This window comes from Durio zibethinus, chromosome 18, assembly GCF_047325235.1.
Source record: "Durio zibethinus cultivar Kanyao isolate XHJ-2024 chromosome 18, ASM4732523v1, whole genome shotgun sequence".
NCBI lineage: Eukaryota > Viridiplantae > Streptophyta > Magnoliopsida > Malvales > Malvaceae > Durio > Durio zibethinus.
The window spans coordinates 648580-663387 of NC_143179.1; the positions used below are offsets into that span (position 1 = coordinate 648580).

The window sequence follows — 14808 nt, forward strand, 5'->3', positions numbered from 1 at the left end:
TATGCATAATCGATTCTTGAACCTAAACTATTTTTATATATCTAAAAAATTAATTTTTTATAAGTTTTAATTAATTTTAAATTTTTATTAAAATATTAAATTTTAATAAAAAATTAATTATACCTAATTAAAAAAAATTATAAATTTTTTTTATTTTTAAATTTATTTAACGATCTCTAAAAATGTTTACGATATCTTATTTTATCTGTTATAAAAATAGTTTTTATCTCACTCTATGAATGTTTTCCTTACATTTAGCAGTAAAAGTCAGTCCTAAAAGTATTTAAGATAAAAGTGAAATTGTAGGAGTTTTCAAATTCAGATTATGGTCACATAAGAATAGCAAATTTTACACAATTACGAGTGAATGATACCAATATAGCGAATTTTAACATTTATAGTTTTAGACTTAATTTTCCCTAAAGCAAGCAAAAATAAGTTCAAAGAAGAATCAATTTATCCATCTCCACAAAATCATAGTACTAACAGCAAACATAATACTCTTTTTAAAAAAAAAAAAAAAAAAAAAGGCTTTGCAATGAAGTATCCTTAGGGAACAATATGAAGAAGGGTTAAAGATTCCAGCACATTCGGCAACGCGGAACGGAGGTTAAAAACGTTCGATCACTTGAGGCTATCGTGCGATTGAAATGTAATAATGCACCAGACGCTGTTAAACAAAAAGGATTGCGCTTTTTTCTCGCCATCTATGATCTAACGGTTCCAATAATCTTCGTGGGGCCTAATCGGATGGTTCACGTTCAACAGCAAGTCTTTTCTGAGTCTTGACTTTTTTGTCGTTGGAAGTCTTTTGATTCCTTTAAGATTTTACTTAATTTGCAAGTTGTTACTGATCAGAAGAGTAAAGGAGAGTGGAGCTTGATTTTAGGATTCTGAAGCAGGTAAGTGTTTGATTTTCCTTGTTCTTGTTAAATCAGCCTCTCAGGTAAGTGTTTGATTTTCCTTGTTCGTGTTAAATTAGCTTCTTTTATAGAAATGAACCAAAGTTGAATCAGTTTCTTCTCTTTTCCTTTTTTTTTTCTTCTATTCTATGGAGATTAGCTATACCCATTCTCTGTTGATTTCATCTCTTTTTCTGCATTTCCCTGCTTTTATGGGTAGAGTTGACTTAAAGTTGACCTTTAGTTGACTCACTTATCGGTTAATCATCCATGATCTTTCTCTTTTTTATTCTGCAAACAGATTAAGGGGATTATTTATTATGATATTTTTTTGTAAAATCAATCAATTGTCTAAATTAAATATTTTAATTTAATTCTATAGCAATAACCAAAGTAATTGGAACAATTTGGCTCAGGGATGCATCCACAACTAGCTCAATCAGAAGCTTCAAACCAACAACACCGAAGATTTTTTCAAAGGAGAAAAAATAAGAGAAAAAATAATGCACTGTATTGGCAAAAAAAGAAGGTAAAGAAAATATGATATCAATTTTTTTTTCTTTTAGCATATAATTATAACTATAAATCAATAAAATATGATATCATTTTTTTTTTCTTTTAGCATATAATTATAACTATAAATCAATAAAATATGATATCATTTCCATTAATGTGATTTGATGCTTCCCTCTTCTGCTTTTAGTTTAGCTTTCTATTGTGCAAATATTATACTGAATGTTGAAAACAAATGCTTGTAGAAGGAGTATGCAAGGGTAGCTGCGGAAAATAGACACTTGAAAGGCATAATTGAGGGGATGATTTCCCAGTACTTGAAAGCTCAAGGCAAAAATTTTCAGAAACATGAAAATTATGTTTCCCACTTAGCCGGCCAGAATGATCATCGAAGCTTTTATGCCCAGGTAATTAATCTTAGCTTATTGGTAGGGACTGATTAAAATCTTATGTCTCTCTTTGATTCTGTTTTGTCTATAGCCTCAAATCAATAATCATTTAAAACTAATAACAAATGCACATAAAGATTTCTTGAATTTTTCCATGTTCGAGAATACAAACTCGGGAGAGCTTCCACTTAATGATCCCTAACTTTTTTTTTTTCTGGATTTTAGATTAATTGCAAAAAACCTTCCCAAACCTTTCTAAACAAATGAAAATGTTTCTAATCTAATCTCAAAGCTAGTTGAATCAAACATGAAGTAGATGAAACCATTATTTTAAGAAAATAAGCATTATAATATAATAATCTCAAGACATATTTGAAAAAGTATGATCATTCATGAGCAAAAAGTTATATATAGCTTCCTTAAAAGCTCCAAAATTTTGTTGGATGCACCAAAGTCTGCAAAGTTGATGCATCCTATTTTATCCACAATACTATTTGCTCTTTGAATATAAATTAAACACAACATCAATCACATACAAAACACAAACATAACAGTGTTTTATGAGAAAAAAAATGAAGTACTTTGATGTCCTTAAGCAAAATTCTATTATTGTCAAAATATTCAAGTTTCAATAACGTCTCAGCTGTCAAATAACATCAATTAGAAGAAAATATTATGCAAAAAGGTTTCAGATTAGTTCTCCTAATGTGGAAATATTTCAGTAACATAAATCAAGAGCTACTTTATTCCAATGAAATATAAAAAATACAAAAGAATTCTTGTAGTTAAAAAAAGAAATAAAGAGAAGATGAAATAAACGTAAAATAAATATTGAAGCACATATTCACTCATTGTATGTTATTGATAACATGTGTATAATAGTTGATATATTAATATTGAGGAAGAATCAACTTACATAGTATAAAACTAAAAATTTTATACTTTTTTTTAATTATTTATTTTAATGTATCTAAGGAATGAGATTAAACTAATTTTTTTTTTTAATTTTTTACATATCTCTTTCATCTTTTTGATCTATTGAGATCAATTATTAAAAAAATGTGTAAAACCTTTTTAGTTTTACATTATATGAATTGATCCTTTTTTATTAATATTATATTACTATATTATTATATTTTTTAAAATGTGTTATGATAAATTCAATATATCAAGAAAACCAATATAAAAGGCATTGATCTTTCCATCAAATCAAATAAAAAATAAAAGTTTGATCTAAACCATTGAATTATTAATCTTGTTGGGCTAAAAGCTTTCAATTCAATCACACTAGCGGAAGCGAAATTAAACAATAAATCAAACACACAAGAGACAATAATTTAACGTGATTCGGTTCAACTGACCTATATTCATGGATGAGAAACAAGATCTATTAGTTGTAGAGAATTACAAACATACATTAAATTAACCTCACTTAACAATCAATACTCATAAGATGCTCTCAATCTCCTCTAGTCTTATGGAGTATTTTAAACCCAAAAAAATATAAATTCAAACCCTTGTGCATCATTTCAACATAACCAAATACATACCCATATGCTCTCATACATCATACCTACGTGGATCCTCTCAGTCTCTTTTAGTCCACTCACAAACAAACATACACACTCATAAGACGTAGAACCCCAATACTTTTATGGGGTGTCTATCTCACAAAATTCTACAACTTTCTTACATCTTTTTCTTATACCTAACCCTGTAGAGACTTCACATATTTATAACCATACAAATTTATCCATTAAGAACCCTCTCTTCTTAGAATACTTTTTTTGTAAGTTAAACTTGCCTATTAAGAATCTCTCTCCTTTTATAATTTTTCTCTTGCAAGTCAAACTTACCTATTAAGAATCTTCTTTCTCTTAAAATTCTTTTTTTGCAAGTCTTCTTATCCATCAAGCAATATCTAACAAATCTCAAACAAATCTCTTATGAGATTTGAGTTAATATTTCAAACAATCTTTATCTTGACGCAAATTTCATCAATCATCTGTCTTCATGCTAGACATGCTTATCTTCGCTTGCAATATAAGTCTCACAATCATCTTCTCTTCTCTTGTGTTTTCACGTTTCATACAAACTAATCATCAATCTTCAAAACTTAAACTCGAACTCTTCTCTTGAATCGAGCTCTTCTGGACTTGTTTCTTTTCATGTCTCAAATCATGCACTTTTCAAACTTTTAGCTCTTTTCACATCTCGAACTTTTAGCTCTTTCATGTCTCGAATCTTTGGCTCTTTTCACATCTTGAATTTTTAACCTTCTTACATTTCGAATTTTCAGCTCTGATACCACTTGTTGGGGAACACCACAACTCTGATATCATTTGTTGGGCTAAAAGCTTTCAATCCAATCACACTAGTGGAAGCGAAATCAAACACACAAGAGGTAACAATTTAACGTGGTTCAGTCCAACTGACCTACATCCACGGATGAGAAAAGATCCACTAGTTGTAGAGAATTACAAACATACATCAAATCATCAACCTCACTCAACAATCAATACTTATAAGACACTCTCAATCTCTTCTAGTCCTATGAAGTATTTTAAACTCAAACAAACACAAATCCAAACCCTTGTGTACCTTTTTAACATAACCAAACACATACTCATATGCTCTCATACATTATACTTATGTGGACTCTTTCAGTCTCTTCTAGTCCACTCACAAACAAATATACACACTCATAAGACGTAAAGTCTCAATACTCATATGGGGTATCTATTTCACAAAGTCTTACAACTCTCTTACATCTTTTTTTCATATCTAATTTTGTAGAGACTTCACATATTTATAATCATACAAACTTACCCATTAAGAATCTCTCTCCTCTTAGAATTCTTCTCTTGTAAGTTAAACTTGTCTATTAAGAATCTCTCTCTTTTTAGAATTCTTCTCTTGCAAGTCAAATTTACTTATTAAGAATCTTTTTTCTCTTAAAATTCTTTTTTTGCAAGTCTTCTTGTCTATCAAGCAATATCTGACAAATCTCAAATAAATCTCTTATGAGATTTGAGTCATTATTCCTAACAAATCTATCACCTGCTAATAATTAATTAGGCAACCTTTCAATTCCTTTTATAATTTTTTTTTCACTTATATTCTCCAAAAGTGTTTTTTTCAAGAATCCTTTAATAAAGACTTAGTAGATGATACATGCCAAGTTCAAAGTCTAATGAAAAATCTACAATTTAAAATTGACAAAGTACTACTTTTAAATAAGATAAAATAACAATTGATATAGCATCTAACATAAATCATGATGTAAGCAATGGTAGCACTTAAAAACATCCGGTCGATGATCACATTCAACATTTTGTGACATGATGAACTCTTTCATTCTCATTTTTCATTCATAATATTTAAAACTTTCAATCGTGAGAGCTTTGAGAACTGTCTTATCATCTTGGATCTTAAATTAAACCATATAATCTTTACTTAAAGTGGTTAAATCTATAAAAAGAGACCAAAGTTTTAACGCTAATTATTAACTTTTTAGGTGAGATGTTGATCCAAGATGGAAGAATTTGATTTCTCTAAATATTTCCCAAATAACGATTTCAAAATTATTGAATGAAAAATTAAAACAATAAGCTCATTAATGAAAATTATGTGGCAAACAACAACAATTAATAAGCCTAGAAACAAATATAAACAATAATAATCAGAAATAGGTTTAGGATAGAAAGATCAAACACAAAGATTTATAGAGGTTCAGGCTTTCTCCTTAAGGCACCTACATCTTTTCTCTTAGTTGTCATCGTCAAGGCTTCAATATACTAATTGAAGAAAGATTACAACTCTATCTTTTTTTTAGGCTTAGATAGCAACTTGACACTCTACTTTTTAGACTAAATAGTAACCTTTCAATCTCACAACTACAAGAAAATACCTTAACTCTATTGGGCTTGAAGCAATAAAAATAATAATGCTAAAGAATATATCATAATAAACCTATAACAATAGACAACAATCAATAATCAAAAACGTAAAAAAAAAAAATAAAGCACACGAATATTTACATGAAAAATCCTTCAGTGTAGAAAGAAAAATCACGGATCACTAAAAAAATTTTTACTATCAAACAATGGATATACAAAGTTCTTCTCGAGTTAAAACTAGAGTTAATCAACAACTACAGAGCTAATTGAAGAAATCTCACCAAATAGGTGATTCAACAAATATACATTGAATTTATTTCTAGAGAGTTTTAAACTCGATCTTCACCATTCAGAATGTAGAACTCTGAATCATAAACATGATGACAGTTTTAGCTCAATTAGATTACGAATCGACTTCCATTCAACTAACTCTCTTTTCTTATTTTTTTTCTCTATTTTTTCTAGCTTTTCTTTTTTTTCTTCTTGGTTTTTGCAACTCCACCTCAAAATAGTCCCACCTCTTTTTATTAAGTAGCTAGGGCTCTGTGTAGAAAGAAAGACCAAGCCCTATGGCCTTTAATTGGTTCAAAATCAATTATATGGGGCTAGAGCCTATTTTTCTAACAATGTCTCCCTCTAGCATCATTAGGAGGAGATTCATCACTATAGCAGTTTCATTGAAAACTTACTTTGGCCAAAGAACTCATTCTGGTCAAGTTACTGTAAAGCTCAAGCTTTTTCTTGAAAAATATCTTAGTTAACATATCTGCTGCATTTTTTTCTGTATGGACTTTCTTCAATAGCATATGTTGCTCCTCAATCACTGAATGTAACTAGTGATATCTAACATCAATGTGTTTTATCCTAGCATGGTATATGATATTTTTGCTCAAATCTAAAGCACTATGGCTATCATAAAATATCATATACTCTTTCTGATTCAACTTCAATTCAAGAAGAAAATATTTCATCCAAAGCATTTCTTTATCTACTTCGATTGCTACAATATATTCAGCCTTTGTAGTTGACAAAGCAACATACTTCTACAACTTAGAGTGTCAAGATATAGCTCCTCTTGTAAAAGTGAACAAATACGCTAACGTAGATTTTTTATCATCAATATCACTTGTCATGTCAGCATCAATAAATCCTTCTAGAACTGATTGTGAAACTTCATAACTTAAACACATTTTTGAGGGGTCCTTCAAATATTTGAAAATTAATTTTATTGCTTTTCAGTGAATCTTTCCTAGATTAAAAAGAAATTTACTTACTATACGAATTGCATGAGCAATATCAAACTGTGTACAAATCATAAGATACATTAAAGAATCAACTGCAGAAGAATAAGAAATACTAGACATAGTTAGTTACTCTTCCTTAAACATCAGATAAGATTTTTTACTTAGATGAAAATGATTGGCAAGTGGATTGCTAACTGATTTAACATGTTGCATGTTGAATCTACTAAGCACTCATTCAACATATTTTTTCTGTGACAACCACAGCTTTTCAGCTTTCCTATCTTGGATAATGTCAATACTGAAAATCTGTTTTGCTATACCCAAATCCTTAATGTTAAAAGATTTAGATAATTGTTCTTTCAACTTGTAAATCATACTAGCATCTTGTTCCACAATCAACATATCATCAACATATAATAAGAGAATAATAAAGTTACCATCAGAAAAGCTTTAACCTACACACAAAGATTCATTGCCATTCTTTTATAGTTGTGACTCACCATAAAAGAATCAAACTTCTTATATCATTGTAGTAGAGTTTGTTTCAAGCCATACAAGTTTTTTTTTAATTTACAAATTAAGTGCTCTTTTTTTTTTACTTTAAAACCCTCAAGCTGATTCATATAAATATCTTCTTGTAAGTCACAATGCAAAAAGATAGTTTTAACATCAAGTTGCTCAAGTTTAAGATTCAAACTAGCTGCTAATCTTAGTACCACTCGAGTTGAATTCATCTTCACAATTGGAGAGAAGATCTCATCAAAATCGATACCTAATTTCTGAGAAAAAGTTTTCACCATCAATCAAGCTTTGTACCTCATTAGCTTGTTACCATCTTTTTTTCAACTTAAACACATTTATTTTTCAACGTTTTTTTCCCTTTTGGAAGTTTAATAAAAGCATAAGTACCATTTTTTTACAATGATTTTATCTCTTTTTTCATTGCTTTTAACCAGTGCTCTCTATCCGAAATAGTGTGCACATCTTGATAGTTTTCTGGTTTTTCAGCTTTCCTTCACTAGTGTCATAACGTCTAGATCTGGGGATCTATCGTTAGACATTGACTTTTGGGAGTCGCCACCAATCTTTTTTTATCTAGGTGCGATTGATCACATAAAGAATCTGTCTTTTCAGGGAACACCCAAGCTTAAGGGTCCCTAGAAGAATAAGTTCAGGTCTGCTAACCAGAACAGGGTTCGGGAGTTCGGTTACGTGTGAGGAAGGTTATAGCACCCTCACAACGCCCATCAAAAGATGGTACCAGCTTAAATTTGTGTTATCCAAAAGCCTTAAAATTTTACCAAGTAATTAATTATTAGAAATTTTTCTCAATTGACTTTAATACGTTTAGCAGAAAATTGAGAAAATTTTCTCACCTCAAGAGTATGCAAGAAAAACTACTGTTTCACTTGCAGAGGCTCCGTTGTCGGATTAGTTAAAGAAAAATCAAAATCAAAATAGGAAGGAAGGAAAGAATGATTGCTCTTGCGTAGGAAAAATTGATACCTTCAACTTTTTTTCGAAAATATTTTTTGGAAATTTATTTTTAAAGAAAATTGATACTTTCAACTTTTCCTTAAAAATATTTTTTTGGAAATTTATTTTTAAGAAAAATTGATACTTTCAACTTTTCCTTAAAAATTCATTTTTGAAAATTTATTTCTAAGGAAAATTGATACTTTCAACTTTTCCCTAAAAATATTTTTCGAAAATTTTGATTCTCAAGGAAAATTGATACTTTCAACATTTCCTCAAAAATATTTCTCTTTGAAAATTTTTATTTTTTTGTAAAAAATAAAAATAAAAATAATACTCCTCAAAATAACTAACACACAAAAAAAAGTAAATAAATAAAATATCAAAAAAAGATTATCTTGCCTTGAGGAATTCGACGTGGCTCCACTAGATTATCCATAGCCTTCACCAATTTGACACGATCTCTCCTATTTTCCACGAAGGAAATGATGGCTTGAAGTGTTGCTGAACATAACCATATACTCCCATTTGTTGCGGATACATAGAAGCCATTTGCTGTGAAAATATGTCCATATACTGTGCTCCCAGAACTGATTGAAGATGAAAACCAACAAATCGGTTTCCCTGAACAGCCTTGTTATTAATTGCTGACAAATGATTGGTTGTGATTGGCTGAATGTACATACCCACCATCTGATCACTTTTCATATGTTGAGGTCCTTGAGGTTGGTCATGTGTTACACTAACTTGAGTAACCATTGATTGAGGATATTGAGCACCCGCAACTGGGCTAGAGTCTGGCGCCTGTACTTCCCAGAGTGGTGGTGGTAGCAAGCCACTTCTCTGAGCACCATAGACAGGTGAAGAAGGCTGCTGTTGTAGAACCAATTGACCATTCCAGGCAGGGCCTGTGCCTTGAGCGTATGACTGCTCAAATCGAGGCAATCCCGTGTTTGGTGTAGCTCCAGTCGCATGAAAATTCTGCTGCTACTGAGTAGGCTGTCATTTCTGGTCTGTAAAATTCTCATCAACAACCTTCATTCCCACAAATATACACCAATCGGTTTTTCCAGAAATCAACGAAGCTCCAACACTGTCGCCTCTGCATGCCGCTACAGTTGCCCATCGTTGATGCTGAAAATTCACCATGAACCTCCCTTCGACCTACTCATCTCCTATTTATGGTCGGTTTCTCACCAACCATCCTCCAACAGCGTAGATCCAGAAAGGAATCTGTGAACTTTCTTCACTGTTTTGGTTCCTTTACACTGTACGATCATTTTAGGTTCTGAGTACGTCAGTGGCCCCTTATTGCTCTTCATTTTTATTATTTTTGATCTTCAAAAGCTCAACATTCGCTATGGTTTGTCACCGACGCTGACAGTGTATGACCAAAGGGCATTGTGGAAACTTGACCTTGAGAACTATTGTCAGAATGGAAAGCCATCTGCTGGAGTTGCTCTGAAGAATGCGATGCTGTCCCAAAAAATAACTTCTGTCGAGGCTTCTATCAAGTGCATCATCTACTCTCTTTTTTCATCGGCTTGGTTGCCAGGGCTGGGAGAAAATCAGAAATATTGGGCAGACCCCAAAGTCTCCATTATTTTCGAGATGACGTACCCGAACTTGGTGCCAAGGCTGGCCATTGATAGGGGATCCAGCCTTGCTGTATAGCCTTGCTTTCTTAACATCCTGCACTCAGGACCATAGGGGTTAGCCGTTAATGTTTGACCAGCAAGCATTCGTGATCTCCTTCGTTGGGTAACTTTGTTTTGGCTCGAGAGGGTGCCTCCAGCACCTCGATCTAACGGGATGCCCCCAGGATTTTGATTTTGCGATAGACCATGATCCTGGACGGGATCATCATTCATTATGGGTGTAATACCCGAGATATACCACTCACTGCTTCTGTAATATTTTATGGATTGCAGGAAGTGAAAATGGTGGAAAAAAGAGTCATGTATGACACCCCGAATACCCTCATGATCCTCTTTCCACATACCACTGTCATAAAAACCAATCCCTGACTTGATCATGCCTTCGCCTCTGAACACACAAAGCATGGGAAAGAACTTGTCTTTTTATCACCAGCTTGAAGTCGCTGAACCCGAGACTGACATCTCCAGAATTCCTTTTCCCTCTTAAGATCCTGCTTCAATGATTTCGCCTTTACATGGTCACACACGGGCTGTCTAGCTAGCTTCTCCATTTCAGCAGCTCAACCCGAGGTTCCAAGCTATGTCACATCTGCCGTTTGCTCAGAGGGCAGTCACAGGCACGTCACAATTGACAAATGCGATGTCTTGGTCTCTAAGCACTTCATGGAAGGGGAGATCGCCCACCAAAGAGAGGCATTGAGGGCTGGTGGAGATGGGGGCTTTCCCCCCTATTTCTTTTCTCTCCTATTCGGACTCTTCCTCTTATTCAGATTTCTCCTCCATCTTTTTTCCGTTTTCTATTCGGATTCTTCTTCTCTCCTATCCCGATTTCTCTTCCATCTTTTTTTCGTTTTATAAAACCATGCTGTTTTTTATAAAATTTTAGTTCTATTCCCCTTAGTCTTCCAATGCTAAAGATTAGCCATCAATCATGCTTTCTGATCATCGTCCAACTTAATCTCAATCTTTCTTTTTTTTTTTTAAAAAAATAATCAGATAATAAAAAAAATGATAAATATGAAATAAAAAATCTAAAATAAAAATCCCTGCAACTGAGCTTGGATTAGTCTCAATTGACAAAGAATCTCGGACAAAATGGGGTGTCTACAGCTGCCCCTCTTTGCACATTTTTTGTGAAACAGAAATTGTGCAAAGACGTAGACACCCATTCAAGACTCAACTAAATTTTTTTTTGCCCTTTTTTTTTTCTTTTTTTCTTTAATAAAAAAAATCTTGATCAAAGCTCCTCTAAACAGAAGTTCAATGATTTTGAAAAACATAAACAAAGCTCCTCTAAATATAGGTAACTTTTTTTGTTATTTTTTTTTATTTTTTTTATATATATATTTTAAATTTGATCAAAGTTCCTCTAAGCAGAGGCTCAATGACTTTGAGAAACATAAACAAAGCTCCTCTAAATAGACGCAATTTTTTTTGTTTTTTTATTTTTTTTATTTTTTGTTTTTTTTTGTTTTTTTATTTTTTTGTTTTTTTATTTTTTTTTCAAAGCTCCTCTAAATAGAGGCTCAACGACTTTGGAAAGTAAATTGCTCCTCTAAACAGAGGCACCACGACTTTGAGAAAGTAAATTGCTCCTCTAAACAGAGGCATCACGACTTTGGAAAAGTAAATTGCTCCTCTAAACAGAGGCACCACTTGCTCCTCTAAACAGAGGCACCACGACTTTGAAAAAGTAAATTACTCCTTTAAACAGAGGCACCACGACTCTGAAAAAATAAATTGCTTCTCTAAACAGAGGCACCACGACTTTTGAAAAGTAAATTGCTCCTCTAAACAGAGATACCACGATTTTGAAAAAGTAAATTGCTCCTCTAAACAGAGGCACCACGACTTTTGAAAGTAAATTGCTCCTCTAAACAGAGGCACCACAACTTTGGAAAGTAAATTGCTCCTCTAAACAGAGGCAACGAACTTGGAAAGTAAATTGCTCCTCTAAACAAAGGCAACGAACTTGAAAAAGTAAATACTCCTAGACAATCATGTCCGAAGGAGTTGAAAGTTATGTTTGAGGGAATTTCAGGAAATCATGCCCAAAGGTCTTATAAATCAACCCTGATACCAAAAGACATCCTATTTCAAGGATTAGAAACTTACCTGACAAGTTTCTTCTTCATCTTGTAAAATATCTTCATATTTATCTTCTTCATATGGGATGTTGGAACACCCCTGCTTGTTGAATTTATACACTATACTTTTCTGAAAGTAGTGTATGCTATGCAATGTGCATGATTTTTAATGCATGCTATGCAAATGTTGGCCAATTAATTCCTGTTCAATGTATGGTACTCAAGTTTCTCAAGCTCTTTTTTTTTTTCTTGGGTGTCAAGCCCTTTGATTCCTCAAGGATCCAATTACACTGCTATTCTAAGATCGAACCAGTGTAGCTCTCAATTGTCCTTTCCACTCACATTATTTCCTTGTTTAATTTCTCAATACTTTGGAATAAGCTTCATCAATCGATCATCCGTTGACCATCATTCAATGAATTTTTCAGCACTAACAAATTTCAAAACAAGTTTCATCCACCATCACTGGGTCATTACTCATGGGTGTCTCAGCATTAACCATTCCAAAACAAACTCTGTCCACTGATTGTTCAATCATAACTTGTAAGTTATATCGATCAATTCATCTTTGTACTCATCACTTTTCAAGATTTGCCCCATTATATTCTTCATTTGATCACATCATATATCTTTCCAAATCATCTCTTTTAGGTTTCTACCATTTCTTCATCATCTTAGATTTCTTTTCAAATGAATGTAAGATTCTTTTAAGCACATATTCATTCATTCATTATCATTTCAAATCTTGACAAGTACAATGCAATCAAGCATTTTCTCAATTCATTTTAAGGGTGTAACAATAAGGGAACAGAAAGTGAACTATGGCAAAGATAATCAATGAAGATCTATTTTGGTACAGAATAAATGGGAAAAGAAATGTCATTGGGATGGATGGTATGTCTAAATGATGAATATTCAGACAATTTTTAACATTAATCTGGGATTCTTTTTCAAAAACTCATTCCATTTACTGTTGAAGTCAACTTGAGCTTGGCGAACTTTGCCCGTCTTTGAGGGATCTTCAGATGTTTTTGATCTTTCATTCATGTGAGCCATTTGACCTAGATCTTTTTTTTGGTACCAAAATCACCCTTTCAGGTTTTCAATTTGAATCTCTTTTTTTATTTTTTCATTTTTTCATTTTTCTTTTTTTTTCATTTTTTTTCTTTTTTCTCTTTTCTCATTTTTCATCCATATCTTTCATGTGGCATGATTCCATTGCTTCATCATGAGCATGTCTTTGCTCAACCTATGATCATTCAAGTTGAGTATTCACATTTGATCTAAATGGACTTTTCAAGGTTGTAATGTAGGCCAAGGTGAAGGGTCATAAAAAAAAAGATATAATAGGCTCAAAACATGTATTAAAAAGGTTCAAAACCAAAAGATCATTTGATACAACTTGACATTTTGCCCCCACATCGTTTCACTACTTTTTTTTTCTCACACAAAAGATTCTCATTACTTTGCCCCAAGTCATGTGTGGCTTTTATTTTTTTTTGCTTTTCCTTCTCTTTTCATTTTTGAGACCTTTTGTGGTGTTTTTTTTTTTTTTTCAAAATTTACCCTCCAGTGTAGATGTTGATCTTTGGTTGGGGTTCTTCAAAAAAAATGATAAGATCAAAGGGGTAACAATAAATAGTTTTTCAAATGGTAAAAGAAAGATGGCCATTTTTCATCTCAATTGTGAATACCTTTCTTGAACATCATCTATTGAACAAAGCTCATGAACTTGTATAAAAGATTGCACATCTTCAAGATATATCTATTTCACCTTCAGTAACAGCTTACTTTTTGCTCAAATCATTTCTTCACATTGACGTGGATGAGTTCTCAAAATTAAATCTCAGAATTATTATTATCATTGTCTAAATATTCATCATCTGAAATCTAAGAAAGGGAGTATAAAGTTATGAAAGGTAACAAAGCATGGAGTAATGGTCAAGTGAAAGAGAAAAATGTAATGAAATGCATTGACTTGCCTTTATTAAAATGATAACAAGTGAAGTCATATTGTAAAAAAAATTTAACATTATTTGAAAAAAAATCCTAAAATGACAGAAGAAACCTTCAACCAGCCTTATCTCCATTTTAAAATTATCCCCCTATGCGATCAGGTGAAGAATCTCTATTGACATCTTGCCCCTGAATTCATTGTGAATCTTCGGATCCTTTCTGTTCTTGACTTTCGCTCAATACACTAACATTAGGTGCTGTTGCTTTTTCTTGATCAAAACTTATCATTCCATCATTGATCAACCGTTGCACCTTATACTTTAAAGCAGTGCAGTTTTCAGTAGAATGGCCAGTAATTTCATAATGATAGTCACAACGGGCTGTAGGATCATACCACTTTGGATAGGGTGGTTTAAGTGGTTTCATATGGCTGGGGGCAATCAAGTGGCTATTATAGAGTTCTCGATATAACTCTATATAAGTCATAGGGATTGGATCAAATACAGGTTTTTTCGAGTAGTCCGTTGATCTCGTGAGTCACTTGCTGGGTTAGCAGGACGAATTTGGGTTTTTACAGGAGCTTGAATGTTAAGGCGGTAAGTGGATGAATAAGGTAGTTGTGGAGCTAGTTGGTAGGGGTAGGATGAGGCATTGTTCACAGCAGGATAGTATGGAGAGTAACCT

At 32.5% G+C, this 14808-nt stretch overlaps 1 protein-coding gene across 3 annotated transcripts in view; it reads left to right on the forward strand.

The window, feature by feature from the left end:
• The first annotated feature begins 248 nt into the window (after window positions 1–248).
• LOC111298868 (uncharacterized) overlaps window positions 249–14808 on the forward strand; it is a 28231-nt gene continuing 13671 nt past the window's right edge. Inside the window, exons 1-3 of one of the 3 annotated variants that reach the window (XM_089746902.1) lie at window positions 249–902; window positions 1319–1431; window positions 1664–1822. In XM_089746902.1, the coding sequence (XP_089603028.1) occupies window positions 1321–1431; window positions 1664–1822 (270 nt within the window). In that variant the 5' untranslated portion in view covers window positions 249–902; window positions 1319–1320. Of the gene's footprint in view, window positions 903–1318; window positions 1432–1660; window positions 1823–14808 lie in introns of all 3 variants that reach the window. The other 2 variants (XM_089746901.1, XM_022893586.2) reach the window with 2 other exon arrangements.